Raw genomic sequence first — 17737 nt, forward strand, 5'->3', positions numbered from 1 at the left:
GCTAATTTTTTGTATTTTTAGTAGAGACGGGGTTTCACCGTGTTAGCCAGGATGGTCTCGATCTCATGCCCTCGTGATCCACCTGCCTCGGCCTCCCACAGTGTTGGGATTACAGGCGTGAGCCACTGCGCCCAGCCTGAAGACCCTTTTGTTCACCCTAATTTCTTTTCCCTCACTGCCCCTAGAGGGCAACACTACCCTAAATGTAGTATTTATTGTTAGAAACCTAGTGTTTAAATGTATTTAATCAGACAGCTAGGAATATGAGTTGACTACATTGCCCTGGAGCTCCTGCAATCAGAATGCCAAGGTTCTGCTGTCTCTGACTGTAACTATATTTATAAAGATTCAGATCAAATTTAAAAGCATTCTCTAGTGTCCATCTCCTCTGCCACTTTTTCTGTTAAAAAACAAAAATGAGGTCAGGCGTGGTGACTCAATGCCTGTAATCCTAGCACTTGAACCTGGGAGGCAGAGGTTGCAGTGAGCCAAGATCACGCCACTGCATTCCAGCCTGGGCAGCAGAGTGAGACTCCGTCTCGAAATATATATATATTTATAAGAATATAAAATATGTATTAAAACATCAGTTTAAATTGAAATCTCTCATTCTTAAGGAGTAAGTCGTAATTATGCAAAAATTAACAGTTTTTAAAATCTGAATTTTTTTCTACCAAGTACTTTTTTTTGCCAATTATTAAGCTTCCTAATTAATGGCAATAAACAGTCTGCATTGTCATATTTAGGAAAGATCCTTGAAGATTTATGATGGGCCGGGCATGGTGGTTCATGCCTGTAATCCCAGCACTTTGGGAGGCCGAGGTGGATGGGTCACTGGAGATGAAGAGTTTGAGACCAGCCGGGCCAATGTGGTGAAACCCCCTCTCTACTAAAAATACAAAAATTAGCCAGGCATGGTGGCGGGTATCTGTAATCCCAGCTACTCAGGAGGGTGAGGCAGGTGAATCGCTTGAACCTGGAAGATGGAGGTTGCAGTGAGCCAAGACTGCTCCCCCGTTCTCCAGCCTGGGCGATGGAGGGAGACTCCATGTCAAAAAAAAAAATAAAAAGATTTATGATGGGTTTGAACATTATTCTTACTAGCATTGAATCATGATGAGACCAGATGCTGGATTATTATCGTGAGTCTTCAGAAGCAGCACTGAACAGGAGTCAGAGACATTTTAAGGGTTGTAGAGGAATGGAAAGATAGCAAGAGGACCATAGTGGGTAGGCAGTATTAATTTTGACCTAGTGATCACTGCACCTAGTAGTTTGACATCCTATTTTAGAGAAAGAATTTCAGAATACAATTGGTCCTAGAACAAAGACTGTTCTTGACACATCACTCAGAAGTTTTAACCTTTAAATTTGTTGAGAGGACTGGGTGTGGTGGCTCATGCCTGTAATTCCAGCACTGTGGGAGCTTAAGGAGGGCAAATTACTTGAGGCCAGGAGTTCGACACCAGCCTGGCCAACATGGTGAAACCCCGTCTCTACTAAAAATATAAAAGTCAGCCGGGTATGGTGGTACACACCTGTAATCCCAACTACTCGGGAGACTGAGGCATGAGTATCTCTTGAACCTAGGAGGCAGAGGTTGCAGTGAGCCAAGATCATGCCATTGCACTCCAACTTGGGCAACAGAGCAAGATGCTGTCTCAAAAAAAAAAAGTGTTGGGAGGCTGGGTATGGTGACCCAGTCCTGTAATCCCAGCACTTTGGGAAGCCGAGGTGGAAGGATCACTTGAGCCCAAGAGTTTGAGACCAGCCAAGGTAACATAGTAAGACCCTGTCTACAAAAAAAAAATGTTTTTTGTCTTAATTAGTCAGGTATAGTGACACACATGTGTGGTCCCAGATGCTTGGGAGGCCGAGGTTGGAGGATTGCTTGAGCCCACGGGGTTGAGGCTACAGTGAGTACTGTGATCCCACCACTGCACTCCAGCTTGGGTGACAGAGCAAGACCCTGTCTCCAAAAAATAGTAACAATAAATAAAAATGTTGAGCCAGTTCTTAAACTTTGCACCTTCAGACAAGGTTCTACTAGTAACTGGAAATGGATTTTGGCAGGGTGTAGGTGTAGAACCCTTCCACTGAAGGGAATGGAAATGCTGCCTTTTTTCCTTTTTTTTTTTTTTTTTTGAGATGGAGTTTTGCTCTTGTTGCCTGGGCTAGAGTGCAATGGCGCAGTCTTGGCTCAGTGCAACCTCCACTTCCTGGGTTCAAGCGATTCTCCTGCCTCAGCCTCCTGAGTAGCTGGGATTACAGGCGTGTGCCACCACACCTGGCGAATTTTTGTATTTTTAGTAGAAACGGGGTTCACCATGTTGGCCAGGCTGGTCTTGAACTCCTGACCTCAGGTGATCCACCCACCTCAGCCTCCCAAAGTGCTGGGATTACAGGTGTAAGCCACCGCGCCTGGCCAGAAATGCTGCTTTTAAGTGTTTTTTCTGGATCTAACCCAGGAATTTTGAGTCACTCTTCATCTTACCTTCATCAGAAATTTTCTATTAATTACTTACCTACCTATAGACTGTACATGGTTCTGTAGAAATATACAATCTCTGCCCTCAAAAACTGCTATCTGTGCTACATTTATAAAATTCACCACTCCAAATGAAAGTAAACAAAATGTTTAACTTGTGTTCATTTTTTTTTTTTTTTTTTTTTTTGAGACGGAGTTTAGCTCACTCTTGTTGCCGAGACACGATGCAGTGGCATGATCTCGGCTCACTGCAACCTACACCTCCCATGTTCAAGCGATTCTCCTGCCTCAGCCCCTCGAGTAGCTGGGATTACAGGCATGCGCCACCACACTCGGCTAATTTTGTAGTTTGATTCAGGCAGATGAGCAAATTCTTGTAGCCAAGAATTAAATCCATGAATCTTTATTTTGAAGGAGAAAGTGGCCTATTGTTTGAGTATTTTCAATTAAGAAATAGTAATGGAAGTATACATTTAAATAGTTTATAAAATTCTCTTCTAGCTGGAGAATTTTATAGCTGGAGTAGGCTTCATGGAAATCTTAGATTTTAGGTCTCTAGATAAAAGAAGTGGTTCCATTTCCAAACCCCTAATCTGCCCTCTGCTCACAGGCTTTTAAACTCTTCTCTCCAGAGTCACTAATAAATTACCACATTCATTTCCTAGGGCCACCATAATAGAGTACCACAAACTGAGTAGTTTAAACAACAGGAATTGCCAAGCACACTGGCTCACACATGTAATTCCAGCACTTTAGGGGGCCAAGATGGGAGGATTCCTTGAGCCAGGTGTTTGAGACCGGCCTGAGCAACATAGTGAGACCCCCGTCTCTTATTATTTAAAACGAAGTTTCTCACTTGCTCTCTAGTTTGAGAGGCATGATTACTTCTGGTTGTCATGTTTCCTTCTAGCCAACTTGTTAATTATGATTTCAAATCCCCTTTTTTCCTCTGTCAATCTATTTCTTACCGCCTGTGTGGCCATCTTTCATTTTGTCTAATCATCTGGAGTACAGAGGCATTCTCTGAGCCATCTCACTTTGTTCTCAAAAAGAAAGATGTGGCCAGGTGTGATGGCTCATGCCTGTAATCCCAGCACTTTGGGAGGCCGAGGCAGGCAGACTGCTTGAGTCCAAGAGTTTGAGTCCAGCCTGGGCAACATAAACATAGAAACAAAACCCTGTCTCTACAAAAAATACAAAAATTAGCCAGGTGTGGTGGCACGCACCTGTAATCCCAGCTATCAAGAGGCTGAGGTTGGAGGATCACTGAGCCCGGAGATGGAGGCTGCAGTGACGCAAGATCATGCCGCTGCACTCCAACCTGGGCTACAGAGTGAGACTCTATCTAAAAAAAAAAAAAAAAAAAAAAAAGATGCGCTCTGTTCAGTAACACATAACACATTCCCTGCAAGTCTGGAACAATTTCCTCAGCATTTATTACCTCCTGGGTGTCAAGATGAATGAGTCTAGTGCCCCACTGAAACTCCCTCCCAAAATCGCCACAACGAATGTCCTATTTATCATCACATGGTATGGAAGACCCTCGAAAGTAGTGCTTTTAGATTGGCCTGGCCACAACCTCTTCCTTCTGGCAACCCCATCAGTACTCATTTATACCTGCCAGTGTCAAAAGCATAGGGATCATAATACACCAAAATGTTCCCTATCTTCCTTTAGTGCCAACTTCATATATATTTATGTGTTTTGGTATTGTGTCCCAGCCCCCCAACGTAGAAAGAATCTAAAAACTCAGAAAATGATAGGTTTAATATATAGCAAAAATTTGCATTCTCAGTTCTACTTATATAGGTGTATTTGCTGAGTATGATGTTGGAATTTCATTTATATTTATAGATGAGAAGATAGAAATGAAAGGCCTAAACTCCATGGCCTCTCCTTGAGCATGAGAGCAAACACTGCAACTACAATATATTAGCCAATAGATCTTTGCTTAGCTGTTGCTGTATGAGAATAATCTTTCCTTCTTTCATACATAGAGACAAAACCCCATCTCTACAAAAAGTACAAAAATTAGCCAGGTGTGGTGGCATGCACCTGTAATCCCATAATTGTTAGCTATCATAAATGTTAGCTGTTCTTTCATAAATGTTAGCTATTCAGGCTTCATAAGAGAATACTCATGGACATTATACTTAGTGTCTATTTAGATTACTCGCTTTGCATGCTATAATTACTGTAGTTTGGACTCTGAACTTCAAGGTAGAAACTTACCAGACTGAAGAGCCTGAAATCTTAGAGTTTTTTTTGAGACAGAGTCTCGCTCTGTCGCCCAGGCTGGAGTGCAGTGGGACGATCTTGGCTCACTGCAAGCTCTGCCTCCCGGGTTCATGCCACTCTCCTGTCTCAGCCTTCAGAGTAGCTGGGACTACAGGTGCCCACCACCAAGCCCAGCTAATTTTTGTATTTTTTAGTAGAGATGGGGTTTCACCATGTTAGCCAGGGTAGTCTTGATCTCCTGACCTCGTGATCCGTCTGCCTTGGCCTCCCAAAGTGTTGGGATTACAGGCGTGAGCCACTGTGCCCGGCCTCTTTTTTTTTTTTTTTTTTTTTTTTTTTTTTTTTTTTTTAAAGAGACAATCTCATTCTGTTGCCCAGGCTGGAGTGCAGTGGTAAGCTCAGGTGATCCTCCCACCTCAGCCTCCCAAGCAACTGGTACTACAGGTGAACACTACCATGCTCAGCTATAAAAAAAAAAAAAAAAGCTAATTGAAAAAAAGACATATATATATATTTAGCTTCCCATTGTCCAAACCCATATAATTATTTGCAAAACCGGGGTCTTTCTGTGTAGTCCAGGCTGGTCTCCCTATGTTTCCCAGGCTGGTCTTGAAGTCGTGGGCTCAAGTAATCCTCCTGCCTTGGCCTCCCAAAGTGTTGGGATTCCAGGACTGAGCACACAGGATTTTTTTTCACTCTTCAAGAGTTTAATTGTGTGACTTCAATTCATGAGCCCAGAGATGTTTCACATTTTTAGTAGCTTAATGTATATACATTGCTTTCATGTAATTATCTAGAGCTATTAGAATGAGTAACTAGAAAGTAACTGGCCAGGCATGGTGGCTAACACCTGTATTCCCAGCACTTTGGGAGACCAAGGCGGGCGGATCACTTGAGTTCAGGAGTTCAAGACCAGCTGGTCAACATGGTGAAACCACGTCTCTACTAAAAAATACAAAAATTAGCTGGGTGTGGTGGCGCACGCCTGTAGTCCCAGCTGCTCGGGAGGCTGAGGCATGAGAATTGCTTGAACCAAGGAGGCAGAGGTTGCAGTGAGCCAAGATCACACCACTGCACTTCAGCCTGGGCAACAGCAAGACTATGTTTAAAAAAAAAAAAAAAAAAGTGCCTGGTCCTTATGGCCAGAATTTGTATGCATTGCATCGTTTGCTAGGTGGTCTTTTGTGATTCGTTTAAAATTTCCAAAAGCAGTTCCAGATTACATAGAAAGAAAATAGCTGGGTCTGGGCACAGTGGCTCACGTCTGTAATTCCAGCACTTTGGGAGGCCGAGGCAGGCAGATGACCTCAGATTGGGAGTTTGAGACCAGCCTGACCAACATGGAGAAACCCTGTCTGTCCTAAAAATACAAAAAATTAGCCAGGTATGGTAGTGCATGCCTATAATCCCAGCTACTCGAGAGACTGAGACGGGAGAATCACTTGGACACAGGAGGTGGAGGTTGCAGTGAGCTGAGATCGCACCATTGCACTCCAGCCTAGGCAACAAGAGCAAAACTCCATCTCAAAAAAAAAAAAAGAAAAGAAAAGAAAAGAAAATAGCTGATTTACTGTGTTAATAAAATAGCCCAGACATAGGAAGACCCCGTCTCTACAAAAAATTTTTAAAATGAGCCATGCGTGGTGGTGCACACCTGTAATCCCGGGTACTCTGGACAGGGCTACGTTGGGAGGCTTGCTGGAGCCCAGGAGGTCGAGGCTGCAGTGTGAGCCACAATCACACCACTACACACTGCACTCCAAGCTCAGTGGCAGAGCAAGACCCTATTTTCTTTAAAATTTGTGCTTTGACATTTTGGGCTAGATGATATAAATTGTTAAAATTTTTTCTTATCAAAGCAGTTTCAAAGTATTTAGTATGAACCATGTATATTTTTTTATTACTTTTCTAATATTTTGCTGATATTTTTCTACATAGTTGCCCTCGGACCAGAAAGAAGAAAATCTGAGTCAGGAGTTATGTTGCCAACACTCAGGGTCTCTCTTATCCAGGACATGAGGTATTTGTTATTAATACATGTGTTAGCATGTGGTGGTAACTTTTTGAAGTATTTTGTGGCTTTTAACTAAATTGCTCAAATAATTATGGCTATGTGTATTTTTGGCTTATGTAATTCTGAAGAAAGTATTTTTATGGTTTCATTTATTTTATTTTTATACCATTGTATTGTTTCCTGACATTATATTCAAATGGAAGATGCAGCTGAGAAGAGTTTTAAAGCATCTCTAAACTTTTTTATTTTATTTTACTTTAGCGACAGGGTCTTGCTTTGTCACCCAGGCTGGAGTTCGGTGGTGAAATCGCCACTCTCTGCAGCCTCAACTTCCCAGGCTCAAGCAATCCTTCTGCCTCAGCCTCCCAAGTCGCTGGAATTACAGGCACCTGCCACCACGCCCAGCTAATTTTTTTGATTTTCACTAGAGACAGGGTTTTTTTGGTTTGTTTTTTGTTTTTTGTTTTTTGTTTTTGAGATGGAGTCTCACTCTGTTGTCCAGGCTGGAGTGCAGTGTCATGATCTCAGCTCACTGCAACCTCCGCCTCCCAGGTTCAAGTAATTCTCCTCCCTCAGCCTCCTGAGTAGCTGAGACTACAGGCATGTGCCACCATTCCTGGCAAATTTTTTGTGTTTTTAGTAGAGACAGGGTTTTACCATGTTAGCCAGGATGATCTCGATCTGACCTCGTGATCCACCTGCCTGGGCCTCCCAAAGTGCTGGGATTACAGGCGTGAGCCACCGTACCCGGCCAAGATGGGATCTAATATTGCCCAGGCTGACCTTGAACTCCTGGGCTCAAGTGATTCTCCCGCCTTGGCCTCCCAAAGGGCTGGGATTACAGACATGAGCCATTGTGCCCATCCTAAACTATTTTATAGCTTCTTTTGTTCAGTTTTTTAAATTGCCTTAAATACCTGCTGCCCACCGATACAGAAGAAAAAATCTGCAAATAATGGCAGGATATGTGGCAGAACAATTGCAATCAGGTAGACTTAGTTTGAAGCAAATACAGATCTGAGAATCATCACTTGCAATTACTGTTAAGAAATCGTTAGAAGACATCAAGATACCTAACACAGATTTATTGAATGAGGAAGGCAGAGGCTTTTGTCTTTTAAATATTTTAGGTACAATACTTAGTCAACCTTTACAATGTGTGGGTTTAAAGCAATATTATAAGATCCGAGTGCAGTGGGTCATACACTTTGGGAGGCTGAGGGAAGAGGATCACTTGAGACCGAGAGATTGAGACCATCCTGGGCAACATAGCGAGACCCTGTATTTTTAAATAATTAGCCAATTAAAGATTATCAGTGCAGTCTGGCTTTTTTTCTCTAATGCCATAGAATGTAAGATTTCATATTTTCCATATGTTGTCCAGTGCAACTTGAAAAGTAATTCAGTGGATTAAAGTTGTGGCTGATATTTAATTATGGTATAGAACAGTTACTTTGAAAAGCAACTTAAGTATTCACCCTGTTTCATTACTTTTTTTTTGAGAATCAGAAATATTTATTTACAGGTATCTATGACTCTTCAGCAAGGACATAATGAAGCCTGAAAGAGTGAATGAGTGTTAAATGCTTTATCTTATGACATTGTCTGTGTGCTTGTGTTGTAATGGCAATTATGATGTGAGACTAACTTCATGATTCAGATGGAACCTTCAAAGATTTAATCAACATCAATTGTATATTAACGACTGCTCCCTTTAAGTATAAAATAACCTTTCTGTGCCCAGTACTGTTCACTCTTTACTTCTTTTCTAGTCAGCGTTATCCTTAAGATCTACATCTTTGCTGTTACCACTATTCTTTAGGCATATTCAAAACATGAGTGAGATCAAGACTGATGTTGGACGAGCTCGGGCATGGATAAGACTGTCTCTAGAAAAGAAGCTCTTGTCCCAGCATCTTAAGCAGTTGCTTTCTAACCAACCACTTACCAAGTAAGATACCATCTTTGATACATTTCTGTTTCTATACCCTTGTGCATACAAAGCAAGTTGCGTAAACTGACAGACTGGCTTCTTCAGTATGAAGTGCTGTTTCCTGTGTACGTACATTCTTCTTTATCTAACAGGCATGTGCTTTGAGAACTCTGTCTTGATGTAATACTTGGTCATTTCAGGGAGGACACACCAAACATAACAGCCAAAGGCCAGATTGCAGTTGGGTGTGGTGGCTGTTGCCTGTAATCCTAACATTTTGGGAGGCCAAGGTGGGCGGATCACTTGAGTCCAGGAATTCAAGACCAGCTTGGGTAACATGGTGAAACCCCATCTCTACAAAAAATACAAAAATTAGCAGGGCATGGTGGCGCACACCTGTAGTCATGGCTATTCAGGAGGCTGAGGCAGGAGAATCACTTGAACTTAGGAGGTGGGAGGTTGCAGTGAGCCGAGATCCCGTCACTGCGCTCCAGTCTGGGCGACAGTGCGAGACTGTCTCAAAAAAGAAAAAAGAAAAAGCCCTGCCAGAATCAGGCAGAAAGCTAGCTAGTTCATACAAGCTGACGGTAACATCCAAAAGATAGGTTAAATTTATATAAACCTTATGTTATATTGTAAAATACACAGATAAAACCTGGAGTAAAAAAGGAAAAAAATAAGTTCTGTGAGGAGGTCCCAGTAAAGAGCTTCTTCTGAGAGCCTTGCATTCAGCAGTTTAGAGCAAGGGTTCCCAGCCCTTGGGCCATGGACCAGTACTGTTCTGTGGCCTGTTAGGAACCAGGGCTGCACAGCAGGAGATGAGCCGAGGGCAAGCAAGCATTACCGCCTAAGCTCCACCTCCTGTCAGATCAGCAGCATTAGATTCTCAGAGGAGCACAAACCCTATTGGGAACTGCGCATGTGAGGGATCTAGGTTGCCTGCTCCTTATGAGACTCTAAGGACTGATGATCTGAGGTGCAACAATTGTATTCTGAATCCACCTCCCCCTCCCCGGCCCCTGCGACAGCCATGGGAAAATTATCTTCCATGAAACCGGTCCCTGGTGCCAAAAAGGTTGGGGACCACTGGTTTAGAGCCAGGAAACCAGTCAAGTACATGTCAATTAATTGTTAACCGTTTTAATTTCTTCTGCTTACTCTATCAAGAAACCCTCTTCGAGGTCAAGTGCAGTGGCTCACACCTGTAATCCCAACACTTTGGGAGGCCAAGGTGGGCAGATCACTTGAGGTCAGGAGTTTGAGACCAGCCTAGCCAACATGGCAGAACCCTGTCTCTACAAAAAATACAAAAATTAGTCGGGCATGGTGGCATGCACCTGTATTCCCAGCTACTTAGAGGCTCAGGAGAAGCCTCTTAGATACTTAGATACTCGCTACTTAGATACTCAGGAGAATCACTTGAGCCAAGGTTGTGCCACTGCACTCTAACCTGGGCAACAGAGCGAGACCCTGTCTCCAAAAAAAAAAAAAAAAAGCTATCTTGGATGAAATATATTGCCCTTATATTTACATTAGTGCTAATTTGAAGGCTAAGAACTTTGACTTCTCAGGAGCAAAGTTAGGCAGAGAATTAAAGACCTCAAACATGACAGTCTATTAGAGTCCCATGATAATAACCCAGTGCTTTTTGTAGTTTTGTATTTGTACATATCACACTTGGATTACATACCCCCTGGAGCATTTTCAGATGATTCTTAATGTCCAAAGAGTAGATTTGATAAAGAATGAAGTGTCACATACAGCCTGCAAATCTGACCTTGTTTTCTTAAAACTGGCATGGTTTTTTTTTTTTTTTTCCAATTGTAAAAAGTTACTGGCCAGGCACAGTGGCTCACACCTGTAATCCCAGCACTTTGGGAGGCCAAGGTGGGCAGATCATGAGGTCAGGAGATCGAGACCATCCTGGCCAACATGGTGAAACCCCGTCTCTACTAAAAATACAAAAATTAGCTGGGTGTGGTGGCGCATGCCTGTAATCCCAGCTACTCGGGAGGGGAGGCAGGAGAATCACTTGAACCCGAAGGCGGAGGTTGCAGTGAGCCGAGATCGCGCCAGTGCACTCCATGCAGCCTGACAACAGAGCAAGACTCCGTCTCAAAAAAAAAAAAAAAAAAAAAAAAAAAGGGCTGGGTGTGGTGGCTCACAGCTGTAATCCTAGCACTTTGGGAAGCTGAGGCGGGCGGATCACCAGAGATCAGGAGTTCAAGACTAGCCTGACCAACATAGAGAAACCCCATCTCTACTATAAATACAAAATTAGCCGGGCGTGGTGGCACATGCCTGTAATCCCAGGTACTTGGGAGGCTGAGGCAGGAGAATCACTTGAACCTGGGAGATGAGAGGTTACAGTGAGCCGAGATTGTGCCATTGCACTCCAGCCTGGGCAATAAGAGTGAAACTCTGTCCCCCCCAAAAAAAAAAAAGTGATTTATGCTCATAGTGGCTAAAGTACAAAGAGGAAAATGATAACCACTTAACGATCCTGCTTATAAAGAACACTAAATATTTCACATTTTCTTCTGTACTTTTCTTCTATGCATGTTCTCTTACTAAGATATACTATATTTGCAATTCAATATCATCCTTTTTATTAGCTTAACAGTGTACCATAAACATTTCACCATATCACAAGAGTTTAAACTCTGAGGTCTGAATGCTTGTGTTCAAATATTGCCTTCCCTATTTAGTGTTTGAATGACCTTGGACAAGATATTTAACTTTCCTGTATCTCTCTTTTCCCCATCTGTAAAATGACACTAGGCTGGGTCTGGTGGCTCACTCCTGTAATCCCAGCACTTTGAGAGGCCAAGGTGGGAGGATTGCTTGAGCCTAGGAGTTCAAGACCAGCCTGGGCAATATAGTGAGACCCCATCTCTACTAAAAATAATAAATTAGCTGGGCGTGGTAGCATGCACTTGTGGTCCCAGCAACTTGGGAGGCTGAGGTGGGAGGCACACTCAAACCCAGGAGGTCGAGGCTGCAGTGAGCTGTTACTAAGTCGGCGCTGTACTACCGTGACCTCGGTGACAGAACAAGACCTCATCTCAAAAAAAAAAAAAGGCACTGATAGACTTACCTCATAGAGTGAGAATGAAATGTATTAATACCTATAAAACACTTGGGAAAGTGCTTAAATGTAGCTGTTTAATGAAATCTTTGCCCCATTTCATCTGTATCTTTAGGACTGAGTCCTAAAAGTGAAATTGATGAGTCAAGGGGTATGATTGGTTTAAAATAATTGTTACCTGAATTGCTTTCCTGAAATTTTCAGTCCCACCAACTGTGAGAATGGCATTCATTTCTTCCTTGTCAACACTGGTCATCACTTTTAAGTCTTTATTAGTTTGATAAAATAGATGCATTTTTTTCTTAATTACTCTTTAGGTTAAAAGTGTTTTATTAACTGTTTATCCATTTTATGAATTGAAATAGATGTGAATCTATTTTTTCAAGATTAAAGGTGTTTGTCTAAGAGGAGCTATTTATTTTTAGTCAAGGCTTAATGAGGGCCAGGCCCAGTGGCTCATGCCTGTAATCCCAACACTTTGGGAGACTGAGGCAGGAGGATCACTTGAGTCCAAGAGTTCAAGACCAGCCTGGGCAATATAGCGAGACCCCATCTTGGAAGAAAGAAGACATAATGGGAAAGAAACAAAAGAAAAACAAAATGGCCAGGTCCAGTGGCTCACAGCAGTAATCCCAGCACTTTGGGAGGCAGAGGCAGATGGATCACCAGAGGTCAGAAGCTTGAGACCAGCCTGGCCAACATGTTGAAACCCCATCCCTACTAAAAATACAAAAATTAGCCTGGCGTAGTGGCACATGTCTGTAATCCCAGCTACTCATGAGGCTGAGGCAGGAGAATCACCTGAACCCAGGAGGCGGAGGTTGCAGTGAGCTGAGATTGCATCATTGCACTCCAGCCTGGGCAAAAAGAGAAAAACTCTGTCTTAAAAAAAAAAAAAGACATAATGAAAAATACATGATACTACTGTCTTGTTTTTTTTTTCTTTGATACTACTGTCTTGTGCTTGTCTTACCCTTTCCTAGGAAGCTTTATAAGCGATATGCTTTTCTACGTTGTGAAGAAGAAAGAGAGCAGTTTCTTTACCACCTTCTTTCTCTCAATGCTGTGGACTATTTCTGCTTCACCAGTGTGTTCACTACTATCAGTAAGTTTAGAGAATTGACTGTTAAGGGTTACTGAGGTGGCTAATGGAATAAAAGCATTTATGTTTTTTAAAGCAAGATATGCCATAGTGTATGTGACATTGTGACATCCCCCCAGATCTGTGTTTAGGAATAAAGGATATTCCCCAAATGCTAGGAGTGCTACAGGAAACCCTTGACTGTCAGGCTGTGGAGAATGCCTTACTGAAGAAAAGTACCTCACAAGATGATCCCTTCTGCCAGTGCCAGCCAGCATCCCATGACTGAACAAAGAGCTGTCCGGGAGCTCACCATGGGGGTTAGATAGATGAGAACTTCATTGAGACTGCGTTGAAGCTTAACATCTTGCTTAACCAATCCTGCTTTCCTTCTCACATGTTGGTCCCAGGAGCAGCATTGTGCATGCTAATTTCTGACTCAGAGATTGCTTCCCAAGAAACCCAGTCTTGGATAGGAAATGTTACCTACAACAGATGTGAAAAGGAATGTTTTATTAAGTAAATATTCCAATATCTTAACACATAAGTTGAAAGTAACTGTGTGATAATAATAAACTTATATAATTGGACATCATTCAACTTTGGAAGGAAATGCTGATTGGAGATTTTTTTTTTTGTTTGAGACAGAGTCGCACTCCATCACCCAGGCTGGAATTCAGTGGCATGATCTCAGCTCACCGCAGCCTCCACCTCCTGGGTTCTAGGGATTCTTGTGCCTCAGCCTCCTGAGTAGCTGGAATTACAGGCACGCCCCACCACACCTGGCTAATTTTTGTATTTTTAGTAGAAATGGGATTTCACCATGTTGGCCAGGCTGGTCTTGAACTCCTGACCTCAAGTGACCCACCTGCCTCAGCCCCCCAAAGTGCTGGGATTACAGGCATGAGCCACCACGCTTGACCTGAAGATTTTTTTGTTGTTGTTTTTGGTTTTTTTGAGATGGTGTCTGGCTCTGTCACCCAGGCTGGAGTGCAACCTCCACCTCCTGGGTTCAAGCGATTCTCCTGCCTTAGCCTCCCAAATCACAAGCCTATATGTAGGCATGTGTCACCATGCCTGGCTAATTTTTGTGTTTTTAGTGAAGACAGGGTTTCACCATGTTGGCCAGGCTGGTCTCAAACTTCTGACCTCAGGTGATCCACCCGCCTCAGCCTCCCAAAGTGCTAGGATTACAGGCGTGAACCACCGAGCCTGGCCAAGAGATGTATTTTTTATAGAAAGCTGAATGATAGTGTTTATTCTTTCCTTCGTTGCTAATTCTTATTTGCAGTGGGTCCTCTTCCTTACTTTGGAGAATTTTTACTTGTATCAATTAGGAATTGCATTTAGCTGCAAGTATCAGAAACTTGAAAACCAGTGGTTTACAGCTTAATGATTTCACTTACATAATAAAGGTCTCAAAGTAGGCAGTGGGCAGTGCTGTCACGGACCCAGGCTCATTGTCTTTTTCCCCTTAGACATGCTCTGTGTGTGCTAGTTACCTCATGGTTTCAACATGGCTGTTCTCAGTATACCTTCCAACAGGAAGGAGAGAGTGCCAAGGAGGGGCAGGATCTGTGCTAGAAAGACATAATTTTCCAAAAAATCTCAATAAATATCACTAACATTTCACTGACCAGAATTATGTAGGTTTTGGCTTTCCAGTCTCTGGTAATGGCAGACAAAGGAAAAGGGAATTGGAATGGGGATTAGGCCAGCCTGTAATGCCTGTCAAGGCATTGATTAGGTTACTGCAGGTATAAGAAACTAAAACATTACATACAGTTTTAAAATCAAAGAGGCCAGGCACAATGGCTCACACCTGTAATCCCAGCACTTTGGGAGGCCAAGGCGGTGGATAACTTATGTGAGAGGTCAGGAGTTCGAGACTGACCTGGTCAACATGGTGAAACCTCATCTGTACCAAAAAATATAAAAATTAGCCGAACATGGTGGCACATGCTTGTAGTCCCAGCTACTCGGGAGGCTGATGTGGGAGAATCACTTGAACCCGAGAGGCAGAGGTGGCAGTGAGCCAAGATCATGCCTGGGTAACAGGGTGAGACTCTGTCTCTAAATAAATAAGAAGAAATAGCAGTAGAGGAGTCCTAAGATCCTCCTTATATCTGTAGATGTCTCTTCATCTGAGTAACTCTTTCAATTTGAGGAATTCTTCATGAAAGAAATTTTTAAATTTAATCATGTTGCTTTTTCATACTTAAACTATGAAATCACCGTTGTGCATCTGTGGGCCTTTTGCAGCCACAGAACTGCTGACCCTAAACGTGCCTTTTTTTTGCAGATTTTCTTATCCTATCAATGCAAGAAATGAGAGAAGCCTCTGGCACCTAAAATAAAGTCTTACGCTAACCTCTTCTGCTTTCAGTTTCAAAACCCATTTGATTCTGATGATTACTAAACCATGAAAGTATGGCCTTTTCTCTGACATTCTCCTATCCTAAAGCAAAATAAAAGGACACAAAGGGAGACTATTCACCTAACATAAAGTATTTTATGTAAAATTAGGGAAATGAACCATTTATTTCATTTGTTTTCCTCATCTAAGAGTGCACTGAACCATGAGCTCATACTGTGAGGCTGTATCTAGGCATCTTCTTCAGTAAATGTTTTTCATCCTACTTGTAGATCTTTCAAGGAGGGCTTCTAACACCCTCGCTTATGATCAAATGGGCAGAAATCCCAAGGATAACAAAAAATATTGATTCTACCCTACTTTAAACAAACAAACAAAATGCCTGGGCATGGTGGCTCACACCTGTAATCCTAGCACTTTGGGAGGCCGAGGCGGTGGATCACCTGAGGTCAGGAGGTTGAGACCAGCCTGGCCAACATGGGGAAACCTTGTCTCTACTAAAAGTACAAAAATTAGCTGGGCGTTTTGGGCACACGCCTGTAATCCCAGCTACTCCAGAGACTGAGGTAGGAGAATCGCTTGAACCCGGGAGGCAGAGGTTGCAGTAAGCTGAAATCGCCCCACTGCACTCAAGCCTGGGCATGACAGCAAGACTCCTTCTCAAAAAATAAATAAATAGTGACCGGGTGCGGTGGCTCACACCTGTAATCCCAGCACTTTGGGAGGCATTGGTCGGTAGATCAAGTGGTCAGGAGTTCAAGACCAGCCTGGCCAAGATTATAACACCCTGCCTCGGCCGGGCGCGGTGGCTCAATCCTGTAATCCCAGCACTTTCGGAGGCCGAGACAGGCGGATCATGAGGTCAGGAGATCGAGACCATCCTGGCTAACACGGTGAAACCCCGTCTCTATTAAGAAATACAAAAAAACTAGCTGGGCGAGGTGGCGGGCGCCTGTAGTCCCAGCTACTCGGGAGGCTGAGGACGGAGAATGGCGTGAACCCGGGAGGCGGAGCTTGCAGTGAGCTGAGATCCGGCCACTGCACTCCAGCCTGGGTGACAGAGCGAGACTCCGTCTCAAAAAAAAAAAAAAAAAAAAACCCCCCCGTCTCTACTAAAAGTACAAAAATTAGTCAGGCACGGTGGCAGGTCCCTGTATTCCCATCTTCTTTGGAGACTGAGGCAGGAGAATTGCTTGAACCCGGGTGGCAGAGGTTGCAGTGAGCCGAGATTGCACCACTGCACTCCAACCTGGGAGATAGAGTGAAACTCTGTCTCAAAAATAAATACATGCACACATAATACATACATACATGGCAGGTGGCTCATGCCTGTAATCTTAACACTTTGGGAGGCCAAGGTGGGCAGATCTCTTGAGCTTAGGAGTTTGAGACCAGCCTGGGCAACATGACAAAACCCTGTCTCTACTAAAACTACAAAAAAATAGCTGGGCGTAGTGGTGCACACCTCTGGTCCCAGCTACTTGGGAGGCTAAGGTGGGAGGATCACTTGAGCCTAGGAAATGGAGATTGCAGTAAGCTGAGATCGCGCCACTATACTCTACCCTGAGTGACAGAGCAAGACCCTGTCTCAAAAAAAATTTCAAAATTTCAAAACAGGCCGGGTGCAGTGGCTCATGCCTGGAGTCCCAGCGCTTTGAGAGGCCAAGGCAAGAGGATCACTTGAGTCCCGTTCAAGACCAGCTTGGGCAAAATAATGAGACCCTGTCTCAACAAAAGAACAATTAAAAAGTTAGCTAGGGGCCGGCTATGCGAAACCCCTTCTCTACTAAAAATACAAAAATTAGCCGGGCAAGGTGGCAGACGCCTGTAATCCCAGCTACTTGGGAGGCTGAGGCTGGAGAATCACTTGAATCCAGGAGGCAGAGGTTGCAGTGAGCCAAGAACATGCCACTACACTCCAGCCTGGGCGACAAGAGCGAAACTCTATCTCTAAATAAATAAATAAAGTTAGCCAGGTGTGGTAGCATGCACCTATAGTCCCAGCTACTGGGGAGGCTGAGGTGGATGAGCCCCAGGGGTCAGTGCTGCAGTAAACGCTGATTGGGCTGCTGCACTTCAGACCGGGTGACAGAGCTAAATCCTGTCTCCAGAAAACCAACAAACAAAAAACCAGAAATGTATGGCTGTGATGGACAAAAATGCTTATGTGCTTAAGCCATCTCCCCCCTTTTTGTTTTGAGACAGGGTCTCACTCTGTTGCCCAGACTGGAGTGCAGTAGTGGGTTCAGAGTTCACTGCATCCTTGACCTCCCTGGCTCAAGGGATTCCCCCCTCCTCATCCTCCTGAGTAGCTGGGACTACAAGTGTGTACCACCAGGCCTGGCTAATTATTTTTTTTTATTTTTTATAGAGACACAGTCTCACTTTGTTGCCCAGGCTGATCTTGAACTCCTGAGCACAAGTGATCTGCCCACCTCAGCCTCCCAAGTTGCTAGGTAGGATAACAGACATGAGCTCCCGTGCCTGGCCCGTCCTCATTTTTTTTTTTTTTTTGAGACGG

The 17737-nt window shown here is 43.5% G+C and overlaps 1 protein-coding gene across 1 annotated transcript in view; it reads left to right on the forward strand.

Annotated features, from left to right (window-relative positions):
* The window catches only part of DENND5B (DENN/MADD domain containing 5B), a 115810-nt gene that overhangs the window by 81091 nt on the left and 16982 nt on the right, over nt 1–17737 (forward strand). The window contains exons 13-15 of the mRNA XM_011979552.1: nt 6665–6746; nt 8563–8691; nt 12745–12866. Of these exons, the coding sequence (XP_011834942.1) occupies nt 6665–6746; nt 8563–8691; nt 12745–12866 (333 nt within the window). The remainder of the gene's footprint in view (nt 1–6664; nt 6747–8562; nt 8692–12744; nt 12867–17737) is intronic.

This window comes from Mandrillus leucophaeus, unplaced genomic scaffold, assembly GCF_000951045.1.
Source record: "Mandrillus leucophaeus isolate KB7577 unplaced genomic scaffold, Mleu.le_1.0 Scaffold203, whole genome shotgun sequence".
NCBI lineage: Eukaryota > Metazoa > Chordata > Mammalia > Primates > Cercopithecidae > Mandrillus > Mandrillus leucophaeus.